At 51.6% G+C, this 16,473-nt stretch overlaps 4 protein-coding genes across 4 annotated transcripts; 3 read left to right on the top strand and 1 right to left on the bottom strand.

The window, feature by feature from the left end:
* Positions 1–257: 257 nt before the first annotated feature.
* Positions 258–3,083, bottom strand: AtWU_02977 (F-box and WD domain protein; the record flags this gene model as incomplete). The annotated part of the gene is made up of 2 exons (XM_035498090.1): positions 258–2,740; positions 2,849–3,083. The coding sequence occupies 2 exons, from the start codon at positions 3,081–3,083 to the stop codon at positions 258–260; spliced, it is 2,718 nt and encodes a 905-aa protein (XP_035353983.1).
* Positions 3,084–7,609: 4,526 nt separating this feature from the next.
* On the top strand, positions 7,610–10,576 carry AtWU_02976 (Rho family guanine nucleotide exchange factor CDC24; the record flags this gene model as incomplete). Its single annotated transcript, XM_035498089.1, has 4 exons — positions 7,610–8,584; positions 8,643–8,891; positions 8,962–9,148; positions 9,207–10,576. 4 exons carry the CDS (start codon positions 7,610–7,612, stop codon positions 10,574–10,576), a joined length of 2,781 nt encoding a protein of 926 aa, XP_035353982.1.
* A 2,165-nt stretch (positions 10,577–12,741) lies between these two features.
* AtWU_02975 (pyridoxal phosphate-dependent aminotransferase) lies at positions 12,742–14,571 on the top strand (the record flags this gene model as incomplete). The annotated part of the gene is made up of 4 exons (XM_035498088.1): positions 12,742–12,823; positions 13,052–13,527; positions 13,613–13,898; positions 13,970–14,571. The coding sequence occupies 4 exons, from the start codon at positions 12,742–12,744 to the stop codon at positions 14,569–14,571; spliced, it is 1,446 nt and encodes a 481-aa protein (XP_035353981.1).
* A 310-nt stretch (positions 14,572–14,881) lies between these two features.
* AtWU_02974 (DUF4129 domain-containing protein) lies at positions 14,882–16,126 on the top strand (the record flags this gene model as incomplete). Its single annotated transcript, XM_035498087.1, has 1 exon — positions 14,882–16,126. One exon carries the CDS (start codon positions 14,882–14,884, stop codon positions 16,124–16,126), a length of 1,245 nt encoding a protein of 414 aa, XP_035353980.1.
* Positions 16,127–16,473: the final 347 nt, after the last annotated feature.

Here is a 16,473-nt window from a genome sequence, read left to right as displayed (position 1 = left end):
ATAGACAAATCACCCAAAGGCAATCATATAAAGAGACAGAGACAAAAAGAAACTCAAAATAGACAGGCTCCTAATGCACAAAAGAAGAATCGGGAAGGTAGGCGAGATTTTTAAAGGAAAAAAAGGGGAGAAAAGATATATAGAAGAAAGCGAAAAGAATCCTGGGAAGGAATATGATATAGATCCAAGAAGCAATAGTTATACCACATCATCCCTTCCCCGTATGCTGATGATAGTAGTAGTGTAAAGCGGTTAGGTTACAGCCCCGTAAAGAACTGACACGCTTCTTTCAGTTCCTCATCATCAGCGGTGAAATCCCACCCGACTATTCTCGGGTCCTGACTTGCGCAGATTATCTTGTGCGCGTCGAATTGGAGCTTGAAGATCCTCGAGGTAGGTGGTTGTTGGGGGGCGGCGGGGAAGGCTCTCACTCGCGGGTGTTGTTGCTGTTGTTGATGTTGCTGAGCATGGGCTGGTAGTGGTGGTGGTCTCATTGGGGCGCCGGCATGCATTATGGGTGCGGGTGCTTGAGTTTGAGCTTGAGCGTGAGCTTGAGGTGTGCTTTGCTGGACGGTGGGTGGGAGGTTGTTGGAGATGAGGAGGGCCGGGTTCAGGGCTAGGTGCGCGGGCCAGTGTGCATTTTGCGAGGAGGGATCGTTGGTGTTGGAGTTGTTGGTAGGCAAACGTGGTGGTTGTGGTTGCTGCGGTGCTCCACCGCCTGTTGATATCGCAGCGGCCGCAGCGGCGGCCGCCATGGTAGCTTGGGCTTGTTGCGCCTGGTGCGCTTGAGCAAAGGCGTTGGCTCGTGCGATTGTCTGACGTGCAGAGGAATCTAGGTGGCTGTATGAGGCATTGGCGGCGGCGTCTGCCTGTCGGAGTCGCTGGCCTACAACCCAGCGGCCTTCGTTGTCCTTCTTCCAGATGATAATGGTTTCGTCGTATGAGCCGGAGACGATTCGTCCCCATTGGCTCCCGCCTCCGCCCGGGGGGATTTTGGCACCCAGTGCTTTGATGTCTCTTGGGTTCCGGGACCCGTTGGTGTTCTGTTGATATCCGGCACGCCGGAGGGCACTAGGGCCGAGGTCAACGTTTGCACCGGTGCGCTGGGCATCACGGAACTCGTTGTCGACAGCCAGAGCTTCCAGTCGCAAGGCCTCCTCTGCACCCGGTGGGTCTCCGAAACCAGCTTGGACTGTCCGAACGAGGTTGGCGTGCCCGTGCAGGCAGGCCACTTCGGCACCGGAGGCGTGGTCGAAAATGCGAACGGTATCATCGTTGCTTCCACTGATGATGCGTTTGCTGTCGAACTGTACGCATGCAATGCCCTTTTCGTGGCCTATCATTGTCTTCCGACAAGCGCCGTTGCGCAGGTTCCAGACCTTGATCAGGCGATCGCCTGAGGCGGACACGATCTCATCCTCGTTGAGCTGAATAGCATTCACTGCGGCAGTGTGTCCGTCAAGGATCATTAGCAACGAATATGGCGCCAAGGTTCGAATGTGATTCTTGGCAATTTCGGCCTCGAGTATAAAAGCGGGAATGTCGCTTGTGTCGACAATATACGAGGGATAGGAGACACCAGAACCCTGGAAAACAGAGGGGTAGTCCTTGTCCATTGGTGTGAGCTGGCGCCTGCTCCAGATCTTGATAAGTTTGTCCTTGGAGCAAGTTACTATATAGCGTTCGTCGAATCGGAGGTTGAGGACGGAGTCATCATGAGCTGGCGCAATCTCGTGAAGCTTCTCTCCAGTAGAAAAGCGCCAGATTATGACATTCTTATCACTGCTTCCCGACACGATGATATCTTCAGAAGGGCGGGGATCGAACTGCAGACAGAGAACCGACTTTGAGTGGCCTTGAAGAGGCGGATGCCATAATCGCTTGGTGTCCAGGTCCCACACTCGAACAGTCTTGTCCCGGCTACCACTGACCAGCCATTTATCGGTAAACTGAATCGCATATACACACTCCTGGTGAGATTCTTCCATGTGATTTGGATGCGGCAGCTGAAAGTTCGTAAAACGGCCCTTAGTCCAGTTCTCTTCCAGCCGCCTCCGTACCCGATATAGATGTGGCCAATTCATCTTTGCGGCACCATTGGGCATCCGAATCAATAGTGATGACTTGGGGGGGCTAGCGTTCGTCGAAATCTGCTGTAAGTTTGACTTCAGTTGAGGAGTTCCCGACGACTCATGACGTGCGCTCGATGATTGTTGCCCAGCTGCGAGCACCGGTCCACGATCATTTGACGCATCACTCATGTGATGATCACCCTCAACATCTGCCGCTGCGGAAGGCTGCAGCCCATTTCCTTGCACGGCCTCATTGTTATCCAGCGATCCTGTCGCGCGAGAGTCTAGCCAGCTGGGGGGTACGCGCTTCTTCTGTTTCGGTTCACCGAGATCCGGGTCTATATGCCTCAACCGAGATTTTCGGAGTTGGGGGGATTCCAATCCCGAGTGTTCCTGTTCGTACGTATGCACGGCGTCAATGTCGACCCGCCAGCCTTCGCTGATGTACAAATCTCTCCAAAGACGGGTGTCAAAAATGCGATCACGCCAGGAGCGAGATGCCAAGGAAGCTGTTACCAATGTTTGAGGGTCGAGGTAGGAGAAGATCTCGGCGGTGATTTCGGGAGGTAACTTTAGCACGGGATCCATGTGCAATAGAGGCGCTAGCTTTTCAACCACCGAGGCGACAGTGGAAGCACGCAAGGTGCGTAGAAGCTTGTAGGCGAGCTCTACATGAAACACCACAGCCTGTCAGTATGATGATGATCGCGCTAAGAAGCCAAACGGAAGAGGATCCTTGCGCCGGACAGAACCAAGGGAAGGGGGGCTGAACTCACCGGCTCGCTCGGCCTCACTATAAGCATTAACCCAGTCGGGGAGCGGCATCACATCATCGGGGGGCGAATTCAGGAAGTCCTTGTCGGGCTGACTTCTCGTTTCATCGGAATAACCCTCGTCAAGCTTGAAGGGCGCAGACAGCGAGGGGGCGGTGAGGTCGGAGGGATAACTGGCGGCGCCCTGAAGCAGCCGGGGACGAGGGATGATCGGAGTTTGCGCGGTGTCCCTCGCCATGGGTTCGCTGGGAAATTTGCCTAGCTTAGTTTCTCTAGCCTCCTTGAGGCCCCTCCGTTCAGTCAAAAGGGCGACAAGGATAGGTTGGGCCCAAGTGCTCCGGTAAGGAAGCAAGGCTTGTGGTGGCTAGGGCTCCTAGGACACTGTGAAGCAAAGAGGTGAGCTGGACACCACCCTTTCCTTCAGTGGGGGTTAAGGCAGAGATGGCTATTGGCACAACCACATAAAGAAGGAGAATAACGACCGGGATGAATTAAGGCCGAGAAGAAGAAAAGATGGAAAACTAGCAAGCCATGGCGGGAGATGGATGAGACAGAGTGGTTGGGGGGTTGAAGCTGGCGAAGTGACGTTTTGGAGGGAGTGACTGACACCGCGGAGAGTGGAGCATCAATAATACCCAGCTATTATGGCCTGACGGGTATTGTTTACCTTAACCGGGGAGACCACTCTCATCTTCGCCAGCAGATACACCACTTTCCATTGAACAACAGAACATAGTTCATATTTCATATTTTTATCACTGTTTATTAGTAGTATCTAAATATTTCGCAATAATTATGGGCCATCAGTATTATGCCGAACTGGGTCAAATAGTCAAACCTAGAACCTTACCCTCATCGAACTTGGCGACTCAGAATCTACTACACGACCATTTTTTATTCAGAGATGTAAGCATTTTATAGACAGATTATTCGAGGGAAAGAATTTTCGTACACTTACTGCATTTAATGCATCCTGATTTCCTTTATAGCGATTTACTTCTCAGCTCTCCGTCAACGTCTCTAACTTCAGCCATTATGATGTCCTCTGCCATCCAAGCAATTGATAGAACATCAGCTCAGCAAGGGACCAGATCGCATGCTCTGGCAAGCCTTTAGTCAATATCAGCTCAATAAGCTTACTGGACCTATCTGGTCTGTCCATACTTCTGTTGCGGTATGGGATGCGCACCATAATTGACTGTCTACTAGTACCAGAGCGCCAATCTACTTTTGCTGGTGTAGAATATATAATGGACCCAGTAGCATCAAATTTCAAGACAGTAGTAGTAGCTAGTCCTAAGGTCACTGTCCCTCTTTGCTGCTAGATGCACTTTATATCAGAACCGTGGTCTCTGTTCTACCCAGCTCACGCGCATCTTCATAAATTCCCCACATACCCTTAATGCGTATAATTTCTCGTCTTCGTGCCTGAAAAATAAATCTCAGAATAGAAGATGTGTTGCTTTCCCTTGGCGCAGGTATAAGCCTGCATGCGATACCCAGTTTCTAGTCCAACCCTCGACCATGTTCAGAGGAGCTGTCGTTTCTACACAAAACTTGAATACCTGGTGGTACTTGTACATATTAATATACCCATCCTCTAATGCCAATGTTGCGGCTGTTCATAGTACTACTAGTAGTTGTGGGCTTGTTCTTAGTGAAGTACTAAATGCCCCTGTACCTCAACCATAATACTATTTGTCATGTGCAGTGTTTGCTGAGCTATTGCTTTGGAACCGAAATGTACAGGCAGAGAGAGAGCATAGTATCAGCAGGGATGATGTGGTTGATGGCGCGAGCAACTGGTGTGGGGCCAACACTTGACTCAGGCAGTTCACCCTTTCCTACAAGCGATAACGATCAACCGAGGCAAGAAGGGGCTAGCTCATTTGATTTTGGGTGTATTTTAATGAGAGAGATTTATTAAAAGTACTAACCAAGCACATCCTACTGACCCAACCACCGGGATAGAGACTGTCACTTCTAGGCAAGGGGAGCGCAGGATGTAACTTTACACCCTGTGCCTGACCGAGTTGGCGGGAACCACTGAGTGGGTAGTACCTTCTTTTTTCCGATGCAGGAGGGAGGCGGCAAGGTACCTTCCCAGCCGGCCCTTTCTAACATCCTTCAGAAACTGACTAGTGAAAAGTATCCTGCAACTTGGTATTATGAACCCCCAAACCTCCGTAATTGTCATCCTCGTGGGGAATAATAATTAGGTTTTTGTCATGGGAACCAGCTCGTCGGTGGCTTGGATCATTCCATGATCGGCCACCACCAGCACCACAGCCCTGAAACCGGCGGACATCCACTCCTGTCACTTCCCCGACCAATGAAGGTGCTGTGCCCTGGGCTCCGATGGGGTCGATATCGCGACTAAAGAGGAACAACTATCGACTTAGGAGTAGATTGGACACTGTGTCGCGGGTACTGTGTGGTACCTGCCAGGTGGTATGTGTGTTGCTCCTTGTGTTTGGGATTGTATGCAGGTCGGACATCCTGACCCCTGGGATGTACAGTAGTAGTGATCGAGGATCATGAAATAGGGAAAAATGTCCGAAGTGTCGATGCTGATACAAAGGTGGCAAGGAGATGAAGAAGAAGAAGATGAGACGAGTCAATGTATGTAGTAATCGAAGGATGTATTTTCCAGGTACAGTAAAAAATTATTCTTCACCCTAGGTGTATAACGAGTTTTACTGTGGTGGTGTGTAGATAGATAGATAGATAGGTAGTCTATGGGGCGGCAATCTAAGCGTGCCTCGGGACTAGTTCAAATCTCAAACAGTTGGTGTGAGAGGAGTCTTCATGCAGCCGATGCGGCCTCCAATCTGCTTCGGTCATTCTTGAATCCCTACCGGGGCCAACCCCAGCTTTTTTGCCAATTCGGCCTGGATTTGAATTTAGTAAGTAGTTATTGAAATTCAAATCTGTTGCTCTAAAAGACGGTCAGATATGACTTGACCATCCACACTCCCTCCCCCGGAGTAAGTGCACTGTTATTGAAGATTCCAGATTCTAACGTATACGTACTTGGAATTGTTGATTGTTTGGTACTCCTCATTCCTGTCTCCGTTGCCCGGACTCTGTCTCTCTCTCTCTCTCTCTCTCTCTCCCAGATTAATTCCTTTCCCCCCTCCCTTCATTATAATTATTATTAGTAGTATAGTCAAAAGTATTATAGTTGCGCGACTCACATACTACTTACCTTTCCCACCTTTCACGATCGGCTATCTACTTATGATCTAATTCTTTAAAGGTAGTAACCACCAATTTCAATCCCACATCAGCTTCTCTTCTGGTATGTTGCATCCTCCTTCTTCTCCTTCTCCTTCTCCTTGTCTCCCACCCTTCCTCCTCACTCAACTCTTTCTTTTTCTCCCCCTCTTTCACGGTGTCTCTTTTGTGCTTCTCAACTCCCCTCCTCCACTACTCGATACTGACTAGTAGTATCTACTGCGGTCTCTCCTCTCTCCACTTCAAACCCACCCACCCGAACACCCATTCTTTCCCTTCCCCCTCCCCTCCTCTCCTCCCTCCCCCTTTAATCATCCCGTCCTGGTCAAGTCAGTCCTTCCTTCCGACTGACTAGTTCCTCACAGTTTAGTACAGAGTACTCCATAGTAGTACTCGGGAAGTTTGTCACTTCTTCACTTGTCGACTGGAGCTGACGCGCGCTACCACTCAGTCGGGCAAACTGGACCACTTGACTGGCCTGGACTCTCTCTCTCTCTCTCTCTCTCTTCCTTTTCTTCCCCCCATTCCGGTGTTTCCATCTCTTGTCACTCTTGATTGTCTATCCTTTGCTTTCTCACATTTTCCCTCCTTTCTTCCCATTGACCTCCTTCCCCTCCATCATCCCCTCCCCCCCCTCCTCCTCATCCTCCCTCTCTTGTTCTTTAACTCTCCCTCTCTTCGCTTTCTCTCCTTCCGGGTTTATTTTCCACCCTATTTTTTTCATACCATAGCTATTCTTATTAGTTTTTCATTTAAATTGACCTTCACCTACGGTTCCCGGCGGTACCGCTCCAGGGATCCTTTCCCGTTCCCATATTTTATCTGATTTCCACCTTTCAGCTGTTTTTCGGTTGAGGGGCAAAATCCGCCTCTTTGGAACCTGCTGCTGCTACTTGCTGCTCTTTCTTTGGTTCCTGCTTACTACGTGCCTGCGCTTGCCTGGCTGCAGCGGCAAATCAAACCCCACACCCAGCATTTCTATTTTTCTCGATCCTTCTTGGGTTTCGGGTTCGCCATCTTTTGATCAGGAAGGGCGCTGTCGCCAGCAAGGGCCGGAGATTTGTCCCTGGCCAAGGCCATACTAATTTTCTATTAAAAGCGCAGAGCTTTCCCCGAATTACAAAAATCACCCATCCGGCTCGTCGCGTGAACTCGTCGACCCCCCCAGGGTGTATTATTTTAAATTCACGCATTCGATCGACTTCTGGCGGCGAGGGTCGAGACACGGAACAACAGCTCGCGGTTTGACTCAGCTTTTTAGGGAGAGTTAACTAATAGTTAACGTACCACCATCTCCACTCCTAAGGTTCCTTAGCTGCTCGCTTGTCCCATCCATCCCGCATCGGTCCACCGGCTCGCATCCAGTGACCCATGCTCGACTTGATCCTCGTGCAAGCACGCCTGTCATTTCCTTCCTCTTTCTCCCTCCGTCGGTCTGCTGCGCAGATTTGAAGCCCTTCGCTCCTCCCCCACATTGTCGCCGGCCTCCACTCCTTACGGTCCGAGTCGGCCACCACCCCCGTCGAGATGGCTGAGACCATCACCATGAATGGCGGTCCTATCGCCGAGGACAACATCATCAACCGCCGCGGCGGCGAATCGATCTATCAGAGCTGCGTCAACCTCAAGAAGCGCCTGGCCGAAGTACCGAACTTCGAACCCCATATGCGAGAGATGGAGGAAGCCGATCTGGCTCAGGGGAACACCGATCCGGTGGCGTCGCTGTGGAATTGTCTCCGGACAGGCTATCCCCTCCTGACTATCTACAATGCCTCCGATCCCGAAGAGTTTCTGGAAATCGACACAACGAAAGTTGCCGAGGCCAAACGCCCGAAAGCCGCCACCTTCAAATTCCTCCATGCGTCTCTGAAGGAGCTGGGATTCCCTCAGCAAGACTGCTTCCTTATCACGGACCTTTACGGCGAAAACACCACTGGCTTCACCAAAGTGATCAAGATGGTTAACCGGGTTCTGGACATCCTGGAGATGCAGGGACAGCTGAAGCGACCGTCGGATATTGGAGCGGGAGCCCCCGCGAAAGGTGCCGTCAAGCTCACCAAACGGGAACACATCCTCAAGGAGTTACTGGAAACGGAGCGCGACTATGTTCATCATCTCCAGAATCTACAGGCCCTGAAGAAGGAGTTAGAAGAGACAAGTGCTGTAAATGGTGATGCTAGCCATCAGATCTTCTTGAATCTCAACAATCTGCTTGATTTTGCTCAGCGGTTCTTGATCCGTATTGAACAGCACTATGCGCTGCCTGAAGAGAAACAAAACTGGGGTGAGCTGTTTATCCAGCACGAGGAAGCTTTCCGCCAATACGAGCCCTTTATCGCCAACCAGATGCGCTGTGATGAGATCTGTCTCAGAGATTGGGACAAGATTCACATGGCTCCGCGGTCCAAGGACCTGCTACAGATGGTGGCGCAACCCGCAACCTTGAACGGTTTCTTTGTCAAGCCTTTCCAGCGCTTGACTAAATACCCCCTGATGTTAGGGGTAAGGATTCCCTCGTCTCAATACATAGCCAATAGTCTTGTTACTGACCACCGCGCAGGAACTTTTGAAGCAAACAGAAAACCCAGACCTCCGGACTGACATCCAACGAGCCATCGACGCTATTCAAACCGTTTTAGACTCGGCAAATGATGCCATTGACAAAGAGCACCTGCAGTCTGCTGTCAAAGACCTCGATGAACGAGTAGATGACTGGAAGGCTCTGAAGATTGAAGCATTTGGCGACCTTCTCCGTTTTGGCACCTTCTCGGTGATCAAGGGTGATAATGGCAAAGACTCGGAGAGAGAGGTTAGTAGCCTTTCCAGGCTCCTTTTGCAAAGATGGAGTTGAGAGAACCGCCAGCTGACTTTTGGATTAGTATCATATCTATCTCTTCGAACGGATACTCCTTTGTTGCAAGGATATCAACCCTAACAAGCAAAAGTCGAAACTGAATCTAGGCAAAGACAAGCCCGCTGCGATGATTAAAGGCAAGCCGCGGCTTCAGCTCAAAGGCCGCATCTACATGGCGAACGTGACAGATGTGCTCTGCCTTCCCAAGCCAGGTACGAGGACTTCTCAACCATTTTCAGGAGCTGCTTTGACTAAACCACTGTGTGACAGGCTCTTATCGCATCCAGATCTTCTGGAAGGGTGATCCAGGAGTCGTGGACAATTTTATCATCCGCTATTCGAATGAGGACATCATGCGCAAATGGAGCCGGGACATCGAGGCGCAACGTGCGATCCAGGCAGAGCAGCGCAGCGCTCGCAACACTGGCACCTCCGAGACCGAATTTACGTACATGCGATCCATGTCCAACATTCCAAACCCATATGAACAAGAGTATTATGCGGAAGAGCAAGCAGCCACGCAGGAAGCAGGCTTCTTCTCGGAATTCCCGATGAGCCGTAACGCCTCCAGCACCAGTCTCCGAACCCGTTCAGCAACAGGAGGCAGCGGTAGCTCCGGTCGCCCTCGCATACCTGTACCCGATCCGAATTTGTCACTGCACACCCATCTTTCTGGAGGCAGTATGTCGCCAGCAGAGAGGAATGCTCCATCTTACTTCTCCCCCGTCGCCGAAACTCCGTCTACACGGTCCAGCTCCCAGTCTACTGGATATTTCCATGGTCGTCAAGTGACACCTACAGGCAATTGGAATGAAGAAAATGCTCGGTATACAGCCCCGGCTTTGTCCCGTGCGACGTCAAGAGATGGGCCTAATTCAAATCCTTATTTCAGCGGTGCTCCGAATGGACGAAGTGCTCAACGACCCTCACTCCCTCCGATGTCAGGGGCCCAGGCGGCAAATGGCATGGCCCAGCGAATGCGATCCGCGAGTAGCCCCGATATCCACAACCACACCCACAATCCGGAAATGCGTCGTTACATGGGCGCCCATACGATGCAGACCGTCGACAACGTACCCGTCCCGCCGATTCCCGCTCACATATCTAGTATGATGGCGCCTCCCAACCGCAGCCAGAACAACTCCCCTACCAATGCCAACATCCCCATTCGCAACGCAAACCACCTTTCCAACTCCCAGCAACATTCCGATCCCCGGCATGTGCCGCACACGCATTTCCACGAGCCCCAATACTCCGACTACCGTCCTAGCACATCGGCCACCGATCAGCCCACGTCTCCCCTGAGCCACGAGCCGGATGAGGAGCCCCTCATGCCGACGCAACTCAAGGTCAAGGTGAATTTCGATGATAACTACGTCACTCTCGTCATTGCCAGCAACATCATGTTCCGCTCGCTCATCGATCGTGTGGATGCCAAGCTGGCCCGATTCACCAACCGCTCAATTGGCAGCAAGTCGGTCAGGCTACGATACCGGGACGAAGACGGAGATTTCGTTACGATTGACAGCGACGAGGCCGTTCAACTGGCATTCATGGAGTGGCGCGAACAACAGCGTGACATGCTCGCTAGGGGTCAAGTAGGAGAGATTCAGCTCTACTGTCAGGCAGTGGAGACTTAGATATGATAGAGCTGGAGCAATGGCATATGTTCCAGTACTGAAGATTATTTTCTGCCTTATTTTCTCACTACCTTACTTTGTTTCCTACCGTTACTTTTCGTCCTTGATTCTCCGACCATCGCTGCATTTGATTACTCTCCGCATCTCATTCTGTGTGAGTTGGCAAGAGATGAGACAATGTCACCGGTGTTGTCTCCTTGGTTTAGTTGACGACTCACATCCAACTGGATTGGCTGGAGAGCGTTGGAGAGGCTACTGATTCTATTCGCATGGGTTACGGGAGAGGCAAAAAAAAGATTATCGGCCGGGGGCGCTTGATTCTTGATGGACCCTAGCAAGGAGCGGGGTTTTGTGGGTTTACTTCGGACACCCTGTTGGGATTTGGGAGAGGCGGCTCTCTGCTCTGGGAAATGTTGATGACTCTCCATTTGAACTGATCTACCATGACTGCATGATGTATGTATACCGCTTGTTGGCTTTCCGAATTTTCATTGATTGCGCAGGACGGATGTCGGACATACGAGATGAGCTGTATAGTGTTCCTGCATATTTGGCCTTGGGATGGACTTTGATGTTGCGGTACCTCATCTGTTGTGCTTGTTGATTTGTTGCTTTTTACCCCCCCTTTTTTTTTTTTTCTTTGCTGGCATTCCGTGCTGGCCCTGTCAATGATAGTATTACGACCTTAGATTTCCTTGGTGCTGGGTGCAGATATAGAGTATGAACAATGGCGAAGATAATAGCTCCAAAAATAAACCTGAAAGGAGTAGGGAGGAGATAGGAGATAGGTTGGTTAGTGAGTTAGTAAGTTAGTAAAGTACCTGGGGGGCGCCATAATTCCACGGATCCATCAGTACCGAGAAGTGGAACTTCGGGCACTCCACGGTCCAAACCAACGGGGGCCTGAAAGGGCTGAAAGGGGGTGGTGGGTGTCCATCCAGTCCCTGTTTTGTCATTAGACAGGTCGCAACTCCCTTGAGATGCCGTCCATCCGATTGTATACCAAAGATAGATAGGTAGACAAGAAGATCGATAGGGGATAAGGGAATAAGGGGGGCGGGCAGCAGCCACCGCCACTCGTCATTTGCTACTGGGGCCGGAAATCGATACTACTTACTTACTACTACACTACTATGTAAGTTTGTATGGTCTCGGAAGGAATAATGATGGCAGATGATTTGGGATCATTGATTCATTGGAGCCGGTGTCGGATCCCAGCCGAAAGAAGAGTCCACTTGGAGCCCGTCGATCGGGACTGAGCCACGGGAAAATGATTGCGGTCTGGACGAGACGGTTGGGTCAAAACTTATCGAAACTGGGTTCGACGATTCGTCACGTATGCGGTGTGTGTGTGTGTGGCAGTTCATTTGACCGCGAAACCCTCGAAACTACTAGTCAGTTTAGTTGTGAGGCATTTTATGGTTGTGGTTGTAAGGCTGCTTTTTTCCGCTTTGCTTTCCCTGGAAGAGGCGGCAGTTGCGCGATTATTCTGCTTCTTCCTTCCTTCTAATTTTGTCAAGAAAGTTGACTGGTGCCTGCGGGCTGAAACTACTAGTAGGTGGTATTATTATTATTTGTCGCAGATGAGAGGAGTTAGGAAAAAGGAGAATGGTGGGTGGTTTGGTTTGGTACCTTGTAGTAGTTTGTCTGTCTGAGTCTGGGTCTGGGTCGATATGCCGTAGAGTGAGTGAGTAGATTGGGCGGAAAGGAAAAGTTGGAGAAAAGCAAGACCAACAAGGCAAAGCAATGAGTTGGAGGGAGCCATCCATCCTTAACGCCTTGACAAGAGAAAAAATTACTTGTACCTTTTTTTTCTTCCATGGTCATTTTCTTTTATTTCCCTTTTTATTTTATTAACTGGTCTGTCTGACTATCTTCTTCTTCATTCTTATTTATTGATATATCCTCTCCTCTCTCTCTCCCCTCTTAATTTTCTGTTCTCCAACTCTTGTTCTTTTGGAGAGTAAGTTCTATCTTTGCCTCTACTACTTGCCTATATTTTTTTTTCTTCTCCTGTTGTCTATTCGTACCATTTTAAAGAAATCCCCAATTCTTGCTTAATTAATCCTTTTCTTACCCCCTTCAGGTCCAGGGAACTCCGATAGCTTGCATACACTAGATTGCGTTCTTCCCCAGAATCTGCGACTTGGCAAAAGCAGCCCAGCATGTCTTTCTCCGGCCGCCGCTTGAGCATCCTGCGCCCCTCCAACCGCCGCTTCTCGGTCGGTAAGGAGTTGTCTGAGAATGGTACGTTGTTCATTTATACATATGTCTTCCTTTTATTCTTTTTCTTTCTTCATTTGAAGAAGTCATGTTCCCTGCATTCTTCCTTCTATATATGCTCCCACTGCATGCAGCAATGCTGCTCAGCCTTGTGCATGAGGGGCACATAATCCTCCGTTTCCTTCAACAACACAAGCTACTAGTCGAGGACTATTACATGCATTCCAACTAACATCACTTCCTGTCATGCAGAACTCCGTTCCGAAACCCACCGTCAGTTCCGTAGCGCCCACGAAGGTCACCGTCCCCATGCCGGTCTCGATGCCTCCCGTGCCTCCACCGGTGTTGTCTGGTGTACCGAGCGTGCCACCGAACATGGTTATGCTGAGGATCCTCACTCCTGGGCCAACCTAGGCCAGGGTGCCCCTGAAGCCGATGATGAGATCGAGGGCAGTTTCCCTCGCCCGACTTCCATCCCTATCACCTCCGCCGCCCGTGAATACGGTCCCACCGCCGGTATCAAGCCTCTGCGTGCCGCCGTCGCTCGCCTCTACAATGAGCACTACCGTCAGGGCAAGGCCAGTCAGTACACCTGGGAGAACGTCTGCATTGTCCCCGGTGGTCGTGCGGGTCTGATCCGTATCGCTGCTATCCTGGGAAACTCGTACTTGTCTTTCCCTATCCCTGATTACTCGGCGTACTCCGAGATGTTGTCGCTGTTCAAGAACGTGAGTGCGAATCAGTGCTGCTAGTGGAATGACAGCAGTGAACAGTGGGCTCGGGGTTGTATACGGTGGCTAACTCTGCATCTAGATCGCTCCTATTCCCATTCCCCTCGCCCAAGACGACCACTACGCAATTCACCCCGACAAGATCGCCGAGGAGATCGCTCGTGGAACGTCTGTGTTGCTGACCTCCAACCCTCGTAACCCTACCGGACACTTTGTCTCCAACCCCGAGCTTGCTCAGATCCAGGACATCTGCAGAGATCGTGCGACTCTGATCCTGGATGAATTCTACGGCGGTTACAACTACACTACCGACTGTGATGGAACCACGATCAGTGGTGCCACCAACGTCGAAGATGTCAACAAAGATGGTTCGCCCGCTGACCCTCCCTGAACAAACGAGAACCGGTGCAGGTTGTTCCTGCCATGCTGACTCTCACAGATGTGCTTCTGATTGACGGTCTGACCAAGCGTTTCCGTCTTCCGGGTTGGCGTATCGCCTGGGTTGTTGGACCTAAGGAGTTCATCGACGCCCTGGGCTCTGCTGGTTCCTACCTGGACGGTGGTGCCAATGCGCCTTTCCAGGAAGCCGCCGTTCCCATGCTCGAGCCGTCGCTGGTGCGTGCAGAGATGAAGGCCCTCCAGGTGCACTTCCGCGAGAAGAGAGACTTCGTTGTTGGGCGTCTGCGTGAGATCGGTTTCCGCATCGACGAGGTGCCCCAGGCCACCTTCTACATCTGGCTTGACCTGACCTCCCTGGACCCTCCTCTCCCCAAGGAGGCCAACCTGTCCGACGGACTGAACTTCTTCAACGCCCTCTTGACCGAGAAGGTCATTGTGGTCCCTGGTATCTTCTTCGACCTGAACCCCGCTCACAGAAGAGACCTGTTCGACAGCCCTTGCCACCACTTCGTCCGTCTGAGTTACGGCCCGAAGATGGATGTCCTGAAGATGGGTCTGGACGGTATCGAGCGGGTCATCCGCCGGGCTCGGGCGCAGTTCGAGCCTCAGTGGGAGGACGAGGTGGCTGTCCAGGACGACTAAAGGTCGTGATTCCTAGCATCAATACACGTAGAGCAATAGAAGCATAAGCGTAGGCATATATACCTTTGAGAAGCCATATTGATTTATCGCAGAAACATTGTAGATATGGTAGGGATGGCTTGTTCCGAGACAGTATCCGTACAGGAAGACAAATGCCGATCGCGCCCACATTAACCACGTGACACCCAGCTCATCTCACGGTCGCAATGGACATCCCCTTAATTCCAGCTACTCAGTATTTCTTCCACCGGCCAGTTGCTTGCACCTGAGAGCAGCCGGTACTGCGGCGCAATATGACGTGCTCGCGGTTATGGCCATCAACGTTCAGCGCGTCCTGAACCTAACTGTCTTCACCTTCCTCTCCTTGGTCCTGTTCCTCTGCATCATCCTGACTCCCGCCGATGCGATCTACCAGTGCTACATTACGCAGCGCCTCACGAACATCTTCATCATCACCGGCGGCTACGTTGTCACCTTTATCCTCGCGGTCCTAATCTACACCACGCGTATATATACCAACCGAACCGTCCTCTCCGGCATCCCCAAAGCATGGATCCCCGTCGAGCGCGAAGACGTCGGCAAGAGTGTGCGCCGACTGGTTAAGGAGGGTTTGGCGCATAGTGCGATCATAGCCTACCAGGCTCGACCTAGGGACATTGCAGCCGACGGACATGATTTCTCAGGCTACGAATCGCTCCTGGTGGACTACGACAATCCACCCTGGGGTCAAGTCGAGCACCCCGGATGGTCCTCGCCCTCATGTCCTGACCTGCCCGACCTTCCCTATCGGACTGTAGTCCAGGAACTGCCTCATCTCATCGAGGCCAAGGCAGTGTCACTTGCTCCTCCCGACCCGATCTTCACGGCCACCCAGCGGGCGCTTCACGCGCCATTCCCCGAGACCGAAGAGTCGATTCCTGACACGCGGGTAGTGGAAGTATTACGGCGGCCGATATCGATGGGTCTGCGGGGGTATTTGCAGCATTTGGCTGCGCTGAATGTGGTTGATCCGCCGGAAATTGGGATGGAGTTTGTCGCTCTGTATGAGCGGGCGCGCTTTTCAACGCGTGAGCTACACGAGGCTGAGTTCAGGACTTTGATGCATGTGTTTGCGGAGCTCCTGAGGGGAATGAAGGTTTTGGATCCCCAGATCTTGGATGAGGTGCGGGGTGGTGGGAGTTCCCAGGCTGAGAGCGAGTCTCTTATCGGGCCTTCGGACGAGGAAGGTGAAACCGATACGGTGGATTCCTATGGCGATAGTGAAGCCATGTCTCGTGGCCGGAGTAATAGTCTGCGGCCTTCGAATGCGTCCACTTGGGACGGCGCTAGACAGGGTCGCTGGTCGCCTGTTTGGTCGAGACGCTCGGAGGCGCAGCGAACCCTGGCGCCTCCTCGGACGCCATCGATGCGGTCGCTTCGACGAGTGCAATCGAATGTATCTGGTAGCTCTGGAGGGAGCGTGATTCGCCTGGTCGAGACTCGGAGTCCGACGGATTTACCGTACGCTTATAACGTTGGCAGCAGCAGCCGCGTCGACGGTAGACCTCAAACATAGATATTAGATAAGAATTGAAGGAAAACCCAAAACCATTCTGGATAATTACACGATTGAAGATGCGATTTCTCCCTTTGATTCGCAATATGCCACTATTAGTTACACAGCGTCTCCTATTGGCCTTAATTACCCATATATCCACCTGCCCTGGGCTCGCTGTGTTTCCCCAACGCCCAAAAAAGAACTTCCCCCCACTTTCAGAACTCGGCAAAGAGTTGCTGCCGCCGTGACGTAAGCCAATCGGAGGTCCGGCAGCAACCGACCACAAGCCGCATCAAATCCGTGTCGGCGTGGCTTTCCGTCCTTGGCAAGGCGCGCGCGGCGATTGATAAGATCTGGCGGTTCCC

The sequence above is a fragment of the Aspergillus tubingensis genome (genome assembly GCF_013340325.1).
Source record: "Aspergillus tubingensis WU-2223L DNA, scaffold_4, whole genome shotgun sequence".
NCBI lineage: Eukaryota > Fungi > Ascomycota > Eurotiomycetes > Eurotiales > Aspergillaceae > Aspergillus > Aspergillus tubingensis.
The sequence above is the reverse complement of the archived record's forward strand: the minus strand, read 5'-3'. Positions and strand labels throughout refer to the sequence as shown.